This window comes from Hyaena hyaena, unplaced genomic scaffold (assembly GCF_003009895.1).
Source record: "Hyaena hyaena isolate Hyena2069 unplaced genomic scaffold, ASM300989v1 scaffold_746, whole genome shotgun sequence".
NCBI classification, from domain to species: Eukaryota; Metazoa; Chordata; class Mammalia; order Carnivora; family Hyaenidae; genus Hyaena; species Hyaena hyaena.
Genome location: NW_024081371.1, coordinates 67,065 through 86,306, shown reverse-complemented (window position 1 = coordinate 86,306; position 19,242 = coordinate 67,065). Strand labels below are relative to the sequence as shown.

General features: G+C 33.4%; 1 protein-coding gene across 3 annotated transcripts in view; it reads left to right on the top strand.

The window, feature by feature from the left end:
- Window positions 1–19,242, top strand: part of PPP4R3B (protein phosphatase 4 regulatory subunit 3B) — a 61,015-nt gene that overhangs the window by 21,202 nt on the left and 20,571 nt on the right. For all 3 annotated transcript variants that reach the window (XM_039218158.1, XM_039218156.1, XM_039218159.1), the window contains exons 5-9: window positions 3,066–3,143; window positions 4,631–4,747; window positions 6,151–6,267; window positions 15,818–15,949; window positions 17,027–17,129. In XM_039218158.1, coding sequence (XP_039074089.1) covers window positions 3,066–3,143; window positions 4,631–4,747; window positions 6,151–6,267; window positions 15,818–15,949; window positions 17,027–17,129 — 547 coding nt within the window. The remainder of the gene's footprint in view (window positions 1–3,065; window positions 3,144–4,630; window positions 4,748–6,150; window positions 6,268–15,817; window positions 15,950–17,026; window positions 17,130–19,242) is intronic.

Below are 19,242 nucleotides of genomic sequence, written 5' to 3'. Positions count from 1 at the left end.
GTTTCAGAAGTTTTTGGATCCATGTAGGAACTTAACATATAAATTTGATCTTACTAGATTTAACCTGTTCTGGTTTGTGTATGTTTTACTTTGGTTTGTTTCATAACTTTGAACCACTTAGGAACCAGTCCTGTAGTCTCTTTTACATGGTGAGAGTAACAAAAGCCTGATCATGTAGGTGATCTGAATTCTAATAATTTTTTTTTAATGTTTGTTAATTTTGAGAAACAGACACACAGAACACGAGCGGGCAAGGGGCAGAGAGAGAGGGAGACACAGAATCTGAAGTAGGATCTGGACTCTGAGCTGCCAGCACAGAGCCTGACGCAGGGCTCAAATCCACAGGCTGTGAGATCATGACCTGAGCCTAAGTCAGTGGCTTAACTGACTGAGCCACCCAGGTGCCCCATGACCTGGATTCTAAATCCATCTGTTACTAGCCCCTTAGGAACTCTACGGGTTTCTAAGTCTTTTAAAATTTAAAATTGGACTAGGCAGTCTATGTAATCTCTTAAAGCCTTATCTAATTCCAGATTTCTGCCTTTATATGACTCTAATACTGGTGGATGGGTTCTAGGTTTGGGGTTTTGTATTTGTTTTTTAAAGTAAACTCTACACCCAATATGGGCTCATGACCCCGTGATCAAGAGTTGCTTGCTCTACTGAATGAGCCAGCCAGGCACCCCCGGGATTTGGAGTTTTGAGTGTGTGCGTGTTTAATTAAAAGAAAAGTTTGGATTCAGACTTTTTTTTTTTTTTAAAGAGGCCCTGTTTTTCCCTGGAAGATCTTGTTGTGTTATTCAAAAAAGCAGCCACACACAATTTGACTTAAAATAGTTACAGAGGCTTTTCTGTTAAGCATCAGACTCTTCGTTTTTGCTCAGGTCACAATCTCATGGTTGGTGAGTTTGAGCCCTGCTTTGAGCTCCACATTCACAGTGCAGAGCCTACTTGGGATTCTCTCTCTCTCTCTGCCCCTCTTCTCCTTGCTCGCTTGCTCTCTCTCAAAATAAACTTAAAAAAAATTTTTTTTTTTAAAAAGGCCTTTACGGGAAAAAAAAAAGCTAAAGTGATCTAAAGAGACTAGTTTAATTACTTGGAGAACCAGGTTTTTAAGGGGAAATATTACAGCTCTATTTCTGATGCGCTTTAAGCTGTCAATTAATAGTTTTTTTAATACTGCACTGAACAGTGGTTTTGTAGAATATTAAAAGAAAAGATTAGAAATCAGAAAAAATACATACACCAGGAATTAAAAAACATTTTCCTAGCAGACTGTAATACTTGAAATTCCCTCCATAATACATTATGCAGTTCTAGCTATCAGCACACAAATAATGAATCATGTAAGAAATTGCATTTATCAAAGAATTGAAACTATTTTCCTATGAAAATATTCTCAAAAAGTTAAAAAAAAAAGTTAAAAGTCTTAGAAAAGAAAGGAAGGTTTAATTTGGGAAGGATGCAAGAAGAAAAAATTATAAAAGGTTTAAGTGGAGGTAAATGCATATTCACTGAAACCTAAAATATTGAGATAAAAATATTTAGAAAAAGTGATTTGAGGGAGAAGTATGAGATGGCATATTCAGTTGAATTCTCTCAGAAATAGATGAGTCAGGTCATAGTATATAAGGTCCAGAAGAAGTCAGCAAAATAAAGAACAAAACAGACACGATCCTGAGTCAGACTAATGAATAGGTTTGTCTCTCAGTATTCTTTAAGTAACACTGATGGATGATTAGTGGAACAGTATGTTACATCTTCGGTGATCGTATCTAGTGGTCTTTATTCATGTATTTATATATACTTTACCTTATTTTTTAAAAACGTACTTAAGAGATTGATACTGCTTCACAGATGATCCACCTTAAGCAAAAGGGCAAGTATTTAAGGTACATCCTTAACATGTTATAGTTTGATTTTATTGTCAACCATTAAGTCACACATTCTTATAAAATGCTGCTTTAATTAAAAGTAATGCAAATTGTATTTCATAAAAGGGAATTTTAAAAATAAGTGAAATTTGAAAGCACAATATTTTTTAGCAGATCTTGGTGGATCTCCAAAGTGGATTTCAATATTCATGTCAGTTTTTTATTAATAATTTAATAGTCCATGCTTATTGTAGAAAAGTAGAAAATAAAGATATGCAAAAAATTGCTCATAATCCATCACCAAAAGATAGTCACAATTAGCATTTTAATGTTTATGCCTTTTAGACACACAAATTTATATTAAAAATAAGATCATACAGTATGTACTATACTATATTTGTATTTGTCCTTGTAAACAGTGCTTAAAGAAATTCACAGATATCTGCCTTTTAATGCCTCAGAGTCATCAGTGTGAAAAGCAGTTATTATAGGGCTTTATCAGTTAGCTGTATCCTTGGGAACCACAAGAAAATATAAGCCTGTATCCCAAATGATCCTAAATTATATTGCATGAGTTCTTGTGTTTTAAAAGGTTTTGCAGTCCAGTCTTATTGCTGCCAGAATTCAGTCTCCTTCATTGCTGTCCTTGTGCCATATTTGTAATTCTCATTTTTCTAATCTGCAGTGGTCTGACAATGAGCTCTTCAAACTTGTTTGAATTACATTTAAATTAAGAATAAATAAATAGACCCTGAGAGGGAGCTACAGTGTCTCTCAGTTAAAATGCATGAGTTTTGGGGTGCCTGGCTGGCTCAGTCAGTTAAGTGTCCAATTTCACCTTATACCATGATCTCACGGTTTGAGCCCCACCTTGGGCTCTGTTTCCTACCCGCTTGTGCTCACTCTCTCAAAAATAAATAAATATTAAAAAATACTTTAAAATACCTGAATTTTCATGCATGACCTTTAGAACATAACTGGTTATTTTTGCTTTCCAAAGGATTCTTCATACCTGCGGTTTCTGGTTAAATGAGGTATTAGTGTATGTATAACTAGTAATAAATGGTGTAGTCAGGGTTGAAATATGAATATACCCTGATATTTTAGGTTTTCAGCTACTTTTATTATAATTTGTGCAATTCACGTGAGTGTAACTAGACTGTTCCATAGTAATTATTTCTTCTCATGTAGGAAGATGAGAAGTTTCTGTCTGAAGTTTTTGCACAATTAACAGACGAGGCTACAGATGATGATAAACGACGTGAATTGGTAAGTTATTTATTCTTGAAATTCAAACCTTTATTTTTTTAAGTTTATTTTGAGACAAAGTGTGAGTGGGGGAGGGGCAGAGAGAGAGAGGGTAAGAATCCTAAGTAGGCGCTGTGCTATCAAGTTAGAGCTTTATGCAGGGCTCTAACTTATGAACGGTGAGATCATGACCTGAGCCAAAGTTGGGAACTTAATCAACTTAGCCACCCAGGGGACCCCGAGATTCAAACCTTTAAAGTGCACTTATTCTTGGCAAATACAAACTTCAATATTGAATTTGTTAAGAGAGAATTTTTTATAATTACATACTATAAAATGATTATTCTCAAAGTTTCTCAAACTTATTTTTTTATATATTTGCCAATTCTTAAGGTATTTTGATGTGTATTTTTTTCCCCCAGTGAGGTAATTTGTGTGCTTAAACATCCCCAAATTCGATATGGGGTTTATGTTAGGACACAACTAAAAATTCATACGTTTTTATGGTCGTAGATACATTATAGAACAGCTTTTTAAAAAACAAAACAGGGGCGCCTGGGTGGCTCAGTTGGGCCTCCGACTTCAGCTCAGGTCATGATCTCACAGTTTGTGGGTTCCAGCCCCGTGTCGGGCTCTGTGCTGACTGCCAGCTCAGAGCCTGGAGCCTGTTTCAGTCTGTGACTCCCTCTCTCTCTGACCCTCCCCTGCTCATGCTCTCTCTCTCTCCTAGAAATAAATAAAACATTAAAAATTTTAAAAAAAAAATTTTTTTTTTAATAAAAAATAAAAAACAAAACAAAGGTTAAGGACATTGCTTCTTTAGTACATGAATGATAAGTAATTTGGTTCCTGGAAATGTTTTTTCTTTTGAATGTATATATTTTCTGAGATACAAACCATGCTTTGGAGGAAGAAAATAGTGATTGCCTACTTACCAGCAGTTTGTCATTTTCTTTAAACATTATAATCAGGTACTTGGGTTTTAAAAAGTAATTAGAGATTGCTGGCTTAACATCAGCCAAGTCATCCTGATGTAGATAATAGCCTACTCAGTTTTCTTATTTATAAAATTAGTCCTTTAAACTCAAGAATCTCTTAATGTCCTTTCCAATTCTTAAAAATGAAATTGTACTTTTGAGAGCTCTCTGAGAACGTACCTTCCATTTATCATATAGCATGTTTCTATGAAAATATATGCTATAATTCAAAATATATGCCTTATATGACATTTTTACAACTGAATCATAAATTGAAAATATTATATGTATATTCACTCTGAGACTCCATGTACAACATTTAGACTGCCTTTGGAGAGTTCATTGTTCAGTGTGTGGAAATAATTCAAGGTTTAGTTTTAGTGGGATGCTAGTTTTTGAGATGCTCTTTAATAGAGGTTTGAGGGGCCAAGACACCCTGAAGAGGCAAGGTCCTTAAGAAGGGCATAGTAAAGTGAGCCCAGGTTTGCTGTTATGTGTGTCATCTTCTCACTATACTTTCTAACATTGCAGGTTAATTTTTTCAAGGAATTTTGTGCGTTTTCTCAGACATTACAACCTCAAAACAGGGATGCATTTTTCAAAACTTTGGCAAAGTTGGGGATTCTGCCTGCTCTTGAAATTGTAATGGTAATTATACAACTTCTTTTCATGTTTTTGAAGTTGTGAATTTGTTGTACATTTATATAATGTATATGAAATTATTAATCCATATTGAATTGTATAATGTAGGTTATGATTCACTTGATAGTGAATTACTACAAGTGTATTCAGTCTTCAGATTTTTATCAACTTAAATTTGTAATATTAATATGTAAGCACGAGTATAATACAGCTTCAAGTGAATTAAAATTCCAAGTGTTTTTTCACAATTATTATCTCTTCTGTAGCAGTATTAAGTATGTTTCATAGAAGTGTTTGAAATGTCTTTCCTTTTTAGACCAGTGAGCAGAGTAAGGACAGACTGGACCAAGGCAGCTCATGCTGCAATATAGGTTAGGGCAATGGTTCTCATACATTTATTTATATGATTTTTATCCATTGGTATTGTATGAAAAATTAAAACTGAGAAATTTTAAAAATACGTATTTCATTTGAAAATGATAAACACGTTGGCGTAAATAATACAACTTTTATGAAACAATAATCTTTCAGAAACAAAATTTAGTGGAAGAGTGGCATTTCACTTTTTGTTTTGGCAATCCTTTTAACATTTGGTTTAATAGAAGACAGATTCTCCTAGCAACTTCCGCATTTAATTTGTTGTGATATCACATGTCTTGTAGCCTCTGGAAAGCCCCACTATACTTGTGATATACTGAGTGAAAAGGCCAGTAATCCCCTAGGATTATTTATTATTATGAAAATAGGTTTTGATTTCATGTGGTTCCTGAAAAGGGTGTTGGACACCTCACCAGAATTCTCTGGACAGCATTTGGAGAACTGCTGAGTTAGGGAATGTGTTCAGAATCACTTGGAGATTTTGTAACTTATGAGTCATGTATCCTTCATATATTAAGAGGGAAAAACATTCAGGATCAGTACTTGAGAAAACTGAGTTGTGGAAAAAGAGTGAAAATACCCAGTATTTTCAAAAGCATCCTCTATGAGAGAATCAGTTACTAAGGAGTAACTGGCAAATAAATCCAGGACCAAAGATGGATTCTGGAAAGTTTTGGAGTCTTAACTAGGTAACATCATTCATATTTTGCATATATTTAAATAAAAAAAATTGTTAACAGAATTTGTAAAGCATTCATTTATAATCCTATGCTGATTCTTACATTTAAATTCTCTGAGTATCTTTGCGGTGGTAAAAAACTGGCACAAGCTAATCATTGAGCTGCTTAAAAGTTTTTTTAATATTTGTGTAAGAAAAGGAAGTAAAGGATGGAGAGATTATACATTTTGAATACAGTACAATGTCTAAATCCAAACGGTGTGTATAGATTTGGGAAAGAAAAGGAACACAGCACAGTTTTTATTAACAGTCTCTAAGTAAGTAATAAGTAACCTAATTTTCCTTTTATTAGGGCATGGATGATTTGCAAGTTAGATCAGCAGCTACAGATATATTTTCTTATCTAGTAGAGTTTAGTCCATCTATGGTCCGAGAATTTGTAATGCAAGAAGCCCAGCAGAGTGATGATGTAAGTAATAATGCTCTGATTCTGTGTGAATTACCTGTAGAATAGTGTTGGCATACTATTGAGAGAAAAGATGTAACTACAATCTTAATCTTTAATGAAGCAAAATAGTAGATTTCTGATTATTTGTAACTTTCAGGAGGCCCAGAATTTGTGGCATTTTGATTTGTTTATTTTACAAATGGTATTCAAACTCGGATTGGGATAAATATATTACAGTAGAATCAAATTCTTTAAAAAAAGTTCAAGTGCTAATGTGTAATTTTAAACCCTTAGCTCAGGCAGTTATCTAGTATAACCAACAAATTGCTTCCACTTGTTCAAATGTGTCTTTATTTTTTTCCATGTGAATGAATGTTTAATAATGAGACCAGTGTGTTTTCCCACTAGGGAAATACTGAAACTTTCCCTTTAAACTGCTTTAAGAACGAAATGAACATATAACTATAATTTAAAGTAGTCTTTCTCGTGTCAAATTTATTTTAGTATTAAGAAAATGAGTATAATTATCTTCCTTCTTAAAGAAGATTTTGATTCTCATTGTATGAGTTACTGTTGAATTAAACTACAGTTGCTATTTTGTGTTTAATCTTTTTCATGTCTGCTTAGATTTTTACATTCTTTGTTAGATATATCCAGCGTTTTTCTTTTTAAAGCAATTTCATTTTAGAATCAGTTTGAGCTAATGCTGTAGTTTTAGGCAGTAGAAAAGAAAGAAAAGAAACCTTTAAGTATATTTTAAGGATTTTTTTTTTAAAACCCCAAAAGTGCTAAATCTGACTTTAAAGAAAGTCATATACCTAGTTTATTAATCAGTTTATAATCTCACTGTTGGTATATGTATCTTAGTGCCACCCTTTACAGAAAGTAACTTTGAAATTAACACTCTTAATTACTGCATCCTCACTCAGTAATATGCATTGATTAAGGATGTTCATCATAAAATCTCATCAGGTGATGAGAATAAACTACTAATTTTTAGAATTCTTAAATCTGAAAGTTTTTATTTCTGTTTTCTTTAGAAATATGTCCTTGTTTACATTTAATTGATGGATGAGACTTAGAAAATTTTTTAACTATGAAAAATCCCTTTCTCAGTTTTTCATGTTGGTAGAATCCTACTCTTCAAGGTCTTTCATTTCTCCAGATTTTCTGAGATCTAGCAGTTTAACAGTTTAAAAATTCTGTTGCCTCCAAATATTTGAGTTAGCCCACAAAAGAATAAATTTCCTTTTTTTTTTTTCCTTCAAAATTGAGAATTCTACATGCTAAATTCTACATTGAGTTCCTGGTAACCTTTATAAAGAAAGGACTTAATTGTGTATTTGGTAGGCAGTTGATATTTTCATGGTCTTCTAAAATAAATGCACAGCATTCAAACTTTTCTTTCCAGTATTATGGAGCAGATTTGGTTTTAGAACTTGGATTACATATTAAAATACGTGTTGAGACACAAAATATTAACATTTTTTACTATAGTCATTATTTCTAAGCTAGAAGGATAGATTTAGTGATAATTGCTATCTTTTCACATATTTTTATGCTAATGTCCTTTGAGACATTTAATAAAACTTATTTTAGGATATTACTGGGTAAGTAATGCAGCTATTACTGAACACTTATTTTGGCAGGTATTTTCATTATATTTCTCAGGAATAAATAGGTATGATAATAGCATTGAGTTCTTTTTTAAGAGTCCTATTTTGTAAAGATTTATACTGAAGTACTTATAGAATTATATACTTGGAATTTACTTTTATTAAAAATTTTTTTTAAAGTTTTTATTTTTGAGAGAGAAACAGAGCACAAGTAGGGGAGGGGCAGAGAGAGAGGGAGACACAATTTAAAGCAGACTCCAGGCTCTGAGCCATCAGCACAGAGCCCAAAGTGGGGCTTGAACTCACAACCCGTGAGATCATGACCCGAGCCAAAGTCGGACGCCAACCAACTGAGCCATCTTGGTGCCCCTGGAATTTACTTTCAAATAATTCTGAAAGATACAATTTGCCTTAATAAAGTTAAAAAATACATGAGCTAATCTCTTTGCATTAACTGTTCAATATTTTGTATTGAATATATCATGTTTCTTAAAATTGCATATATTTTTTAACTTCTTATTTTGTAAGAATCTTAAATTTACAGGAAAGTTAAAATTAATAGTACAAAGAATTCTTATATACACTTCACCCAGGTTCCCCAGTTGTTTTATTTTATTTTATTTTATTTCTAATATTTCTAATTTATTCTAATAAATTAATAAAATTTCTAATTTTATTCTAATAAAATATTAGAAATATTTTATTTCTAATTTGCTTTATCACTTTCTTTCTTTGCTTATGTTTATATGTACATATTTGCATACAAACAATACTTTCGTTCTAAACTGTTGAAGAATAAGGTACAGAAATGATAACAAAATGCCTTTTTACCCCCAGCTACTTCAGTATCTGTCTATAATATAATTGTTTATAATATCAAAATCAAGAAGTTAACATTTTTACAGTGCTAGTAGCTGACTGCAGTCCTAATTCAAATTTTGTCAGTTATCCCATTAATGTTCATTTTAACCAAGATAAAACTGAAAACTTTCTGTTCCAGTATTCAGCAATTTGGATATATTTAATGTTTCTTCATGATTTGATTTAGGTTTTTTCTTTGTGTCAGGAATGGTGCAGAAGTAATGTTTCCTTCAGTGCCTTACATCAAAAAACTGAACTTATAGGTATTTTTGTTCAGACTGTTACACCATCTGACAGACTTATGCAGTTGGACCATTTATTTGGACCATTTAGTTCCGTAGAATTTGAAGAGCTGTTTTTGCATTCTTCTAACATGTCAGAATGGATTAAAAGAAGTATTATTTCTCTTATACTTGCAGGCCTTCATTCAAGTTGCTGCAGAATAAATTTCACATGCATTTTTTCTAATAATTCTTATATTTACATTAAAACAAAAATGTTTCCACAACATCCATCAGTTATTTTTATTCTACTACTTCAGAATAATGTTCCTACTCCTGTCTTTTTTTTCTTGTTTACTATATTCATGGAATCTAAGAGACATAGATGCTAATGTTTTTTTTTATCTTATCAGAGAGTACTAGGGGAAAATACTTACTTGACTTTGTCATGATTGCTACTCAGCTGATAGTGACTAATACCGTTGGTCATAAAATGTATCTAAATATCAGGAAGATAAAAGTTTTAAGAAATGTATCTTAGGAGCAATGAAATAAAGTATGTTCTTTATCTTTCCCAGTCAGAAAATAGAGATGCCAACTCTGATAACTTGGATAATTTCTGAATTCCATGTGTAGATACCCAGAACTTCCCCTCTGTTAATTATTTTTGGCAATATTGCAAAATTCTTAAACCTACAAAAATAAACTTTAAAAATCACTATGTGCTTCTAAGAATAGTATGAGGTTGAAGTGTGGTAATGAAACCAATAAGGATATCATTTCTCTAAAACTTTAATTTAGAAATTAATAAAAGCTTGAAAAATTTCTCTGAAACCTTGGTTAAATTCACTTAAATGTTGTTATGTAGGTGAAGAATAGCAACATTTCTTAAAAGGCCAGAACATAACTATCACTTGGTGGGCCCAGTGGGCTGTTTTGCAGACTCAACCCTGCCGTTGTAGTATGAACTGTCCGTAGATGGTTTGAAAATGAAAAGCGTAGCTAGGTTCTGGTAAATGTTTTACTATAAAACTTTATTTACAAAGTAGGCAACCAGCAAAGTAGCTTTGTAGTTTGCCAACCCCTAACTTAGACTCCTTTCTTAGAATATTGTAGGTCAGTGATGGTGGCATTTAAAGGCTGACTATGAATTGAAGGTTACAATTGTGGAAGCTTCAATGACAGTGTAAAAAGAAGTTTAAAAAAAAAAAACATAGTGAATAAAAACAGGTTTTAATGGGGAGGGAGTCACTGGGCCCTCTGAATTAAAACTATAAATTTAAGGGGAGCCAGATTTTAAAAAGTATATAAATTTAAGAGGGTGTTCTCTAGAATAGATTTTGGTGCTCCAGGATTGACACATATTAACTGGAGTTGCTATATAATGGTTTATTTGCACACCAGGTCATCATTTAGGTTTTGAAGAAGGAATTTTCCAGTAGGTTGTTTTTTTGTTTTTGATTTTTACATCTTCGTTATTTTGCTGCACTTGCTTGAGCATGAGTTTTTCCCCCCTAGCCTGAGTAATAAATGCCATTGTTGGAGTAGCATGTTAAGAAAAAATGGATTTGTACTTCTGGTATTTTAATGCCAGTAAAGAACTCTAGCAGACAGAAACTAGACAATTCATTTCTAGCTGGCTTGAATTTTGAGTCATCCAACTTACAGTGATTTTTCTGTTCTGTTCCCTTTGTTCTGCCATTGGAAAAATAGGTATGGGAGAGTTAATAAGGTCACTTAGATAGCTACTTATTGGCTATACCGCAGTTAGAGAGACTGGGTCCTTTGATTCTGTTCACTAGGGCTTGCCTTATTGTATTCATTAAGAAATGAAACATGCCTTGCAGGCAACTTACAATGTTGATAATACTTTTAGTTAATTGTTGCATGTTCAACCATTTCATTGCTTAGGAGCTATTTGTTTATTGTTTCTGAAAGATACTAGGATATAGGCACTCATTGTAGTCTACTAATTTTAATTAAAATTGTTTAATTCATGGAATAAGACTGTCTCGCTGTTCGATACTGCTCTGTGAGACAGTCTCTAAATCTGTGGTTAATTCTAATATTTTAGAAATTGATTTTTACTTAGTTTGGCAGAATCCAGTAACATATTAATAATAATAGAACCTAACCTGTATTATAAGGCTTATTTTTTCCTGTCTCTCAGTCTTTCACTGGCTAAGGTCTACCATGTTACCAATCGTAGTTTCACATATTTTGTCCAGTTTTTGTTGTTGTTCCAGGTAAAAGAAAAAATCTAGTTCCTATCATTCCATCTTGACCAAAAGCAGAAATCTGATTTTGTTTTTATTTTCAGAGCAAATTTCAGTGCAAAAGTCTGCCCGGTATTACAGAATTGGAAAGTTTGTGGATTCATTTCTCTTTTGTGTTTTCTTTAATAAATCATTTTTGTTTCATTAAAGTGACACATGTTAGCATTAAAATATAAACCCCTCTGACATACGGATTGAGAAGCTAACTTTTTAAAGGCTTTTCATTGTATGTGGCAATTAGTATCCTCGATTGTGAGAAACTCCCATATTTTGTCCTTTTTCCTCCCTGCATCTTTTTTTTTGTCTAAGTGTGATTATCCTGTTTTTTCCTTTTCTTTAACAGTGAAACTGTAATAATCATTTTAAAGAGTACTCTTTAGTTTCTATGATGGAAATGTTGAGATCTGTGACAGAAGAAAAGAAGAGGAGGATAAGGAATTAATGTATTACTTAAGAATGGCTTTGGCTTCATATATCAGAAAAACCAGGAGTGGCATTAGCAAGATGACAGAATAGGAAGTTCCAGGTCTCATCCCCACAACAGAAACCGATTTAACAACCATTAACAGATAAGAATGCCTCCATGAGACTTCTGGATTCCAGGTTAAAGGTTGTAGGATTTTAGTGGAGCACAGAAATAAGATGCATTGGAAAGAGTTAGAACTATTTCACTTTAACGTTGTCACTTCTTAACATAGCACAGTACAAAAAGAGATCCTCTGGGCCTCTCTGGGGAAAGAGAGAGCAAAGTGAAAGTCTGACATCCCTAGCCTCTCAGAACATTATCCATAAAGGTCATTTCTTTCATGTCCCACCCAGAACACTGAGGAATCACCCCACAATAGCTAAGAATAAAGAAATGGAGCAGGGGCTCTCAGCATCACCACATAGATCTCAGTAGCTGGTCCATGTACCCCAGTAATGAACCCCATCAGCTGACCCAGCCAGAATCTCTGGGGAGGCTAATGAGTGAAGAACTTTCCCTGCTAAAGCCAGTCTGTAAAGATTGAAAAGAGCTAACTACTTCTTTAGATGAGCAGATTTAGTTAGTGCAGGATTGCAACAATTAGGGAAACTTGATACCACCAAAGAAACCAAAAAACATTATGAATAATGGAAAACCGTGAACTGCCGACGAATAATTCAAAATGATTGTCTTAAAGAAGCTCAATGAGCTCTAAGAAGGAGTACACAGAAAACGAAATGAAATCAGAAAACCAGCACATGAACAAAGTGAGATGTTCAACAGAGACAGAAACTATAAAAAAAGAAACAAGTTAAAAAAAAAACAAGTTCTAGAGCTGAAGAAAACATTGACTAAACTGAAAAAAAGCAGTAAACAGCTTCAACAGCAGACTCAAGCAGGTACAAAAATCATAGAACTGAAAGATAAGCCATTGGAAATTATCCAGTCAGAGAACTAAAAGAATAGAATATGGTGGAGAAAATGTTCCTGAATTGTGGGACACTGTAGAGAAAAAACATACATTATGGGAACCTCAGAGGAAAAGAGAAAGAAAGGCAACAAGCTTATTTAAAGAAATTACAGCTAATAACATCAAGTCAGGGGAGAGATATGGTCATCCAGGTGCATGAAATTTATATGTCCTCAAATAGATTCAATCCAAAGAAGTCTTCATGAAGATAGGTTACTTTAAAATGGTCAAAAGTGATAGAGCAGCAAAACAAAAACCCGTCTCATCACATACAAGGAAACTCCTGTAAGTCTCAGCAAATTTCTCAGCCAAAACTGTGGCGGTCAGGAGAAAGTGAGATATATTCAGTGCTGAAAGAAAAAACTGCTGAGTATACCTGGCATTACTAGATCTGCCTTACAAGACATGCTAAAAAGAGGTCCCCCCCAGTTTTCATTTTGAGAGAGTGTGTGCATGCACACAACCAGTGTGGGGGATTAGGTAGGGGAGGGGAGAGATGGAGAGAGAAAAGAATCCCGAGTAGAGTCCATGCTGTCAGGTCAGAGCTTGACATGGGGCTTGATCTCACAAACTAAGATCATGACCTGAGCTGAAATCAGGAGTTGGATGGTTAACTGACTGAGCTACCCAGATGTCCCTAGAGGGAGTTGAAATGAAAGAACACTAAAAAGGTACAAGAAATTATATGAAAGTGTAAATATCACTGGTGAAAGTAAATACATAGACAAATACGGAATAAGTAATACTCTATTGGTGTTATATAAATCAGTTTTAACCCTGGTGTAAAAGTTAAAAGACAAAATATTAAGAATAACTCTAACTACAAAAGTTTTTAATAGATGTACAATATAAAAAATTCTGAGGTCAGTAACAGATTTGGAGTAAAAGTGTAGAGTTTGTTTGCAATTGCTGATGAGATGTTCAAAATATGTAAGGAATTCCTGCAATTCAATAGCAAAAAAAAAAAAAATCCAAATTGAAAATAGGCAAAGGAACTGAATAGACATTTCTCCAAAGTACACATACATCTTTTAGGATGGCTATTATCAAAAAATAAAAAGATAACAAGTCTTCACAAGATGTGGAGAAAAGAAGAGCCCATTGTGTGATCATGATGGAGATATATTGGTGCTGCCATCATAGAAAACAGCTGGAAGTTCCTCTAAAAATTAGACAGCCATGTGATCCAGTAGTCTTGCTTCTGTGTATAAATCCAGAAGATCTTAAAGAGCTACCTGCACTCCCATGTTCAGTGCAATAGTCAAGATATATAAGCAACCTGAGTGTCCATCTGCAGATGAATGGATAAAAAAAATTTGCTATACATGTACAGTAGAACATTATTCAGCTTTAATAAAAGCAAGAAATCATGCCATTTTTGACAACTTGGATGAACCTCAGAGGACATTTTGCCAAGTGAAATAAGCCAGACACCTAAGGGAAAATATATGATATACTTTATGTGACAAATGAATAAACTCATAGAATCAGAGGGTATAATAGTGCTTGCCAGGGGTTGGGAAAGGTATTAGTCAAAGGGTATAGAAGTTATATAGGATGAGTAAGTACGAGTGACCTATTGTACAGCATAGTACCTGTAATTAAGAATATTATATACTTAAAATTTTGCTAAGTTTGCAAAGTAAGTGTCAGCGTTCTGAAGAAAGTTTTTTGGCTGACACCTTTTTGTAATATCTTAATATTTTACATGAGTTCTCCTTTGCCAATCATACCAGAATAAGAGCAGCAGATTAGTGTGTAATCTGCTCCTTTCCTTCTAATTGAAATGAAGCTTGGGTCTGAATTTATTAATGTAGCTCTATGAATGTTACTTCATAATAACTCTTTGAAGAGATTTTATTCTGTTTCTAATGCCATGACGATTTATTGGTGTTCATATTTTGAAACATGGTAGTGGGTAGGGTTCTAATTTTAAGCAGTTTAGTTGCTGAGACATGGTTTTGTTGGTTCTTCACAGAATTTAAAAATCACAATTTTACAGGGAAATATTTTTGGAAATCACATACTAAGTTTGAGAGGGGCTAGCAAAACAAAATAACAAAAAGTGCTTTATACTGAAGATTTATTTTTTATTACTTTATAGAATTCTCCCAATTTAAGTTCATCTTCATTCCATGCAGTTCCCTAGTTGATCTCCTTCAGTTGTAAACATTCTTCCCAAGTTATAAACATACTCTTTCTTCAAAAACTACTTTCTTCCTCCAGTTTTAAACATATTCTCAAATCCACTGAGTTGATGTTAAAACTTTTTTCTTTGACATGAAGTCACTTTGTATTGTATTTTAATTCCCAAGATTTCTTAAAAATACGTGCCAAAGGCAGATTTTGTATCTGCAAGCTGCTTTGTAGTTTCATAATCAAGATGCCAAAGCATGCATCCAGTGTAACTACAAATATGTGTAGCTTTAGATTAGTACTTAACACAGTGTGCACCCACTTGCTTCCTGTGGAGAACTGTACTGAGTTATCCCATTTTTCTGCTAGAAAGGCTTTTCTCAGAAGCTGAGACAGTCAGGGCACCTGGGTGGCCCAGTGGGTTAAGCATCCCACTTTGGCCCAGGTCATGATCTCATGGTTCATGGCTTAAGCCCCACGTTGGGTTGTGTACTCACTGACAGCTCAGAGCCTGGAGCTTGCCTCAGATTCTGTGGCTCCCTCTCTCTGACCCTCTCCCACCCATGCTCTGTCTCTCTCTGCTTCAAAAATAAACATTAAAAAAATTTTTTTAATAAAATAAGAAATTGAGATAATCTGTGTTTTAGGGTCACAAGGTTTGTGGTCTTCCTTATTCACTCAACTTCTAAATTTATAACTGAGGCTGAAACCTAGAATGAGCATCTTTTAGAATTTCCAGTGATCAAGAATCACTGGTAAATGGTTTTGTTTTCCATTTCCCCTATATTGATGTTATCATAAGCTGTAGTGTGCTCTGCCTTTTTTAGTAGGTTTTTTCACTCATGTGTTTATAGAATTTTGAAAGATAATAGGTACATAAAAGTTTAAGTTTGAAAAATATTAGGAATATAAAAGTTTAAATAAGCTTATTCTTTGGTTTTTTTTGTATGATTCTGATTTTATTCTTTCAGTTGATATATTGTCTTATGTCCAAACCAGGTCTAATGGAAATACATTTTTTTCAGGATATCCTTCTCATTAATGTAGTAATTGAACAAATGATCTGTGATACTGATCCTGAGCTAGGAGGTGCTGTTCAGTTAATGGGACTTCTTCGTACTCTAATTGATCCAGAGAACATGCTGGCTACTACTAACGTAAGAAATTATTCTGAGATAAAAATGTTTTATTCTAGTCAGTTTTAAATGACTTTATAATAAATTATGTATAAATCTATAAAATATATGTAAATATAAATATTTAAAATTTTGTACAGCTTTGCAAAATAATAAATACTTAAGTATTTGTACACTTGGTACTCAAGTAGCAGTGGCATTGCTGCAGCAGTTTATTTTTGGCAAAATATAAGATTGTGATCTGCTAAAACCTTAATAAAACTTTAGCCTTTCTATTTATGGCCCTTGGCCTCTGTTAACTTCTTCAAAGTTACCATACAACAGTGTGTATATATGTAGCACTACTGAAGTATAAACAGTAAAATTGACTAAGATGGTAAATTTTATGTTATGTGTTCTTTAATCATAATGAAAAACAAAAGTTAATAGGTAGTGAATGATCTCAACTCCATAGTAAGAGAAGTCATTAAAAAAAGACACACAAATATTCCAAAATACTAATAGTTGTCTCAAAATGTTAGAATTTTTTTTTATAAAGTTCCTCATATTTAGGGAATATATATGTTGTTTTTAAATCATGACTCGTTTATGAGACCAGTTGTATAAAAAATAGTAGCCAAAATCAAAAGCATTATTCTCCAAATTTGCAAGTAATAAATTTTTTAATTAAAAAAATAGATCTAAATTCTGCCCTATTTCAGATGGCTTGATAAGTCAATTTGGTGGTTTTTCATATTTGGATATGCTATGAAATCTGGAGTTTCAAATTTTAAGCAGTTAAGTTGCTCCTCCCTCATTGCTTGATAGATATTCTTCATTGTATTTCAGATCACAAGTGTATTGGAAAATTTTTTTCCTGAATAATTTTCCTCAGAAAAACTTTATAATTGTTTTCTTGCTTTCATTTTAATTTAATAAGTAGTATGAAATAGATTTGATTTTTAAGTAATGCAAAATATTAAATTGAACATAAAACTAGTTTTTGTTGCCTTCAGAGTATCTTAAAGTATGTTATTTGTATATGACCTGCACTAATTCTTAAAGACATTTTATTAATTAAAAGACAATAAAGTATTTTTTTAATTCTGTATGTTTCAGAAAACTGAAAAAAGTGAATTTCTAAATTTCTTCTACAACCATTGTATGCATGTTCTCACAGCACCACTTTTGACCAATACTTCAGAAGACAAGTGTGAAAAGGGTAGGGCCTCTTACTTATCTGCTTATGGTTTCCATTTTTGAAGAGTAAATAAGTATTAAACTACAACAAGCTGTCTACTTAGTGCTTTATATGACAGGAATTACTGAAAAATTTTAACTGCAGTATAAAATCATGATTTCCCTAGTTTCATAGTGTCTATGTTAGAGAATGATACAGAAAATGTGGCAACAAGTATTACAGCTTGAAGAAGAGAGTTATAAACACGTAGCAAAAGGAGATTGTTCCGAATTGTTAGAATCAGTATTGAGAGTAAGAGTAAACAGTATATTACCTACATTAGAAGATCCAAGGGAACTGTCATTTTGGAGAATAATTTGGCAGTAAAGTAAAAGCTCTTTAATTTTACAGTATAAGGATCTAAAGTTGATGGGTTGATCAAAAAAGTTGTTTAAAGCAAAGAACAGTTTAAAAAAATAAACTCTTTATGGGGCACCAGGGTAGTCCAGTCTAGAAACCATCCTACTCTTGATTTTAGCTCAGGTCATGATCTCATGGTTTGTGAGATAAAGCCCTGTGTTGGGTTCTGTGCAAACAGCACAGAGCCTGCTTGGAGTTCTCTCTCTCTCTCTCTCTCTCTCTCTCTCTCTCTCTCTCTCTCTCTCACTCTCACTCTCTCTCAAAATAATAAACATGAAAAAATATAAAGTTTTAAAAAACTGTCAACATTTAAAAAAAATTTTTTTAATGTTTTATTTATTTCTGAGAGAGAGACAGCATGAGCAGGGGAGGGTCAGAGAAAGAGGGAGATACAGAATCTGAAACAGGCTCCAGGCTCTGAGCTAGCTGTCAGTACAGAGCCTGACGTGGGGCTTGAATACATGAACCATGAGGTCATGATGACCTGAGCCGAAGTCAGACGCTTAACTGACTGAGCCACCCAGGCACCCCATCATTTATTCTTTTTTTAATGTTTATTTTTATTTTGAGAGATAAAAAGAGAGGGAAGGAGAGTGGGAATCCCAAAGGGAAGAATCTCAAGCAGGCTCTGCATTGTCAGTGCAGAGCCCAGGTTGAGGCTTGATTTCACAAACTACAAGATCATGACTTGAGCCATAATCAAGAGTCGGATGATTAACCAACTGAGCCACCCAGGCACCCTTGTAAATATTCTAAATTCTGACTCATTTGCTAATATTTTACATAGGGGAAGTCTTTTTTTTTTAATGTACTTTTTAACATTATTTCTATGTCCTCTTTCATGCATAAACGACACCTGTAATTCATCAGCTACAATTTCTGGTTTTTCTGACTTCTACGTATTCAACTTAGCCATAGACATTACATTTTTATGATACTGTATCAGTCTACAGTACTTAAATTATGTAATCATACTGCCAAAAATAAGCATAAACAAAGGATTTTTTGAAAGCATACAACTCATCTGCTGAAATGAAAAATAGGGGGGGCACATTCCAGTGAGTCAGTTAAGTCAGTTATAAAGAAATGTTTACTAAACAAACAAAATTGTGAAATGGGCACACATTTCATAATACCATCAATTCAGTTTCTGAGGGTACATCCTAGGAACATTTGTTACTTGTTTTTATTTAAATTTGAGTTAGATAACATACAGTGCAATAGTGGTTTCAGGAGTAAAATTCAATGATTCATCATTTACAGCATCCAGTGCTCATCACAACAAGTGCTTTCCTTAATGCCCATCACCTATCTAGCCCATCCCCAACCAATCCTCCTCCATTAACCCTCCGTTCTTCATCATTAAGAATCTGTGGTTTCCTCCCTCCTTTTTTTTTCCCCCTTCTCATGTAGTAATCTGTTTTGTTTCTTAAATTCCACATATGAGTGAAATCATATGGTATTTGTCTTTCTCTGATTGACTTATTTCCCTTAGCGTAATACATTCTAATTCTAGTTCCATGCAGGTCATTACAAATGGCAAGATTTCATTTTTTTTTTTTTTTTTTAGTATAAAAATAATATACTTTATTTTTAGAGCAGTTTAGGTTCTACAGAAAAATTACCAGAAAATGCCCATATGCCTCCACTTCCCTCACACACTATTTCATCCATTATTAAAATATTGCATTCGTGTAATGTATTTGGCACAACTGATGTACCAATATCAATCCAT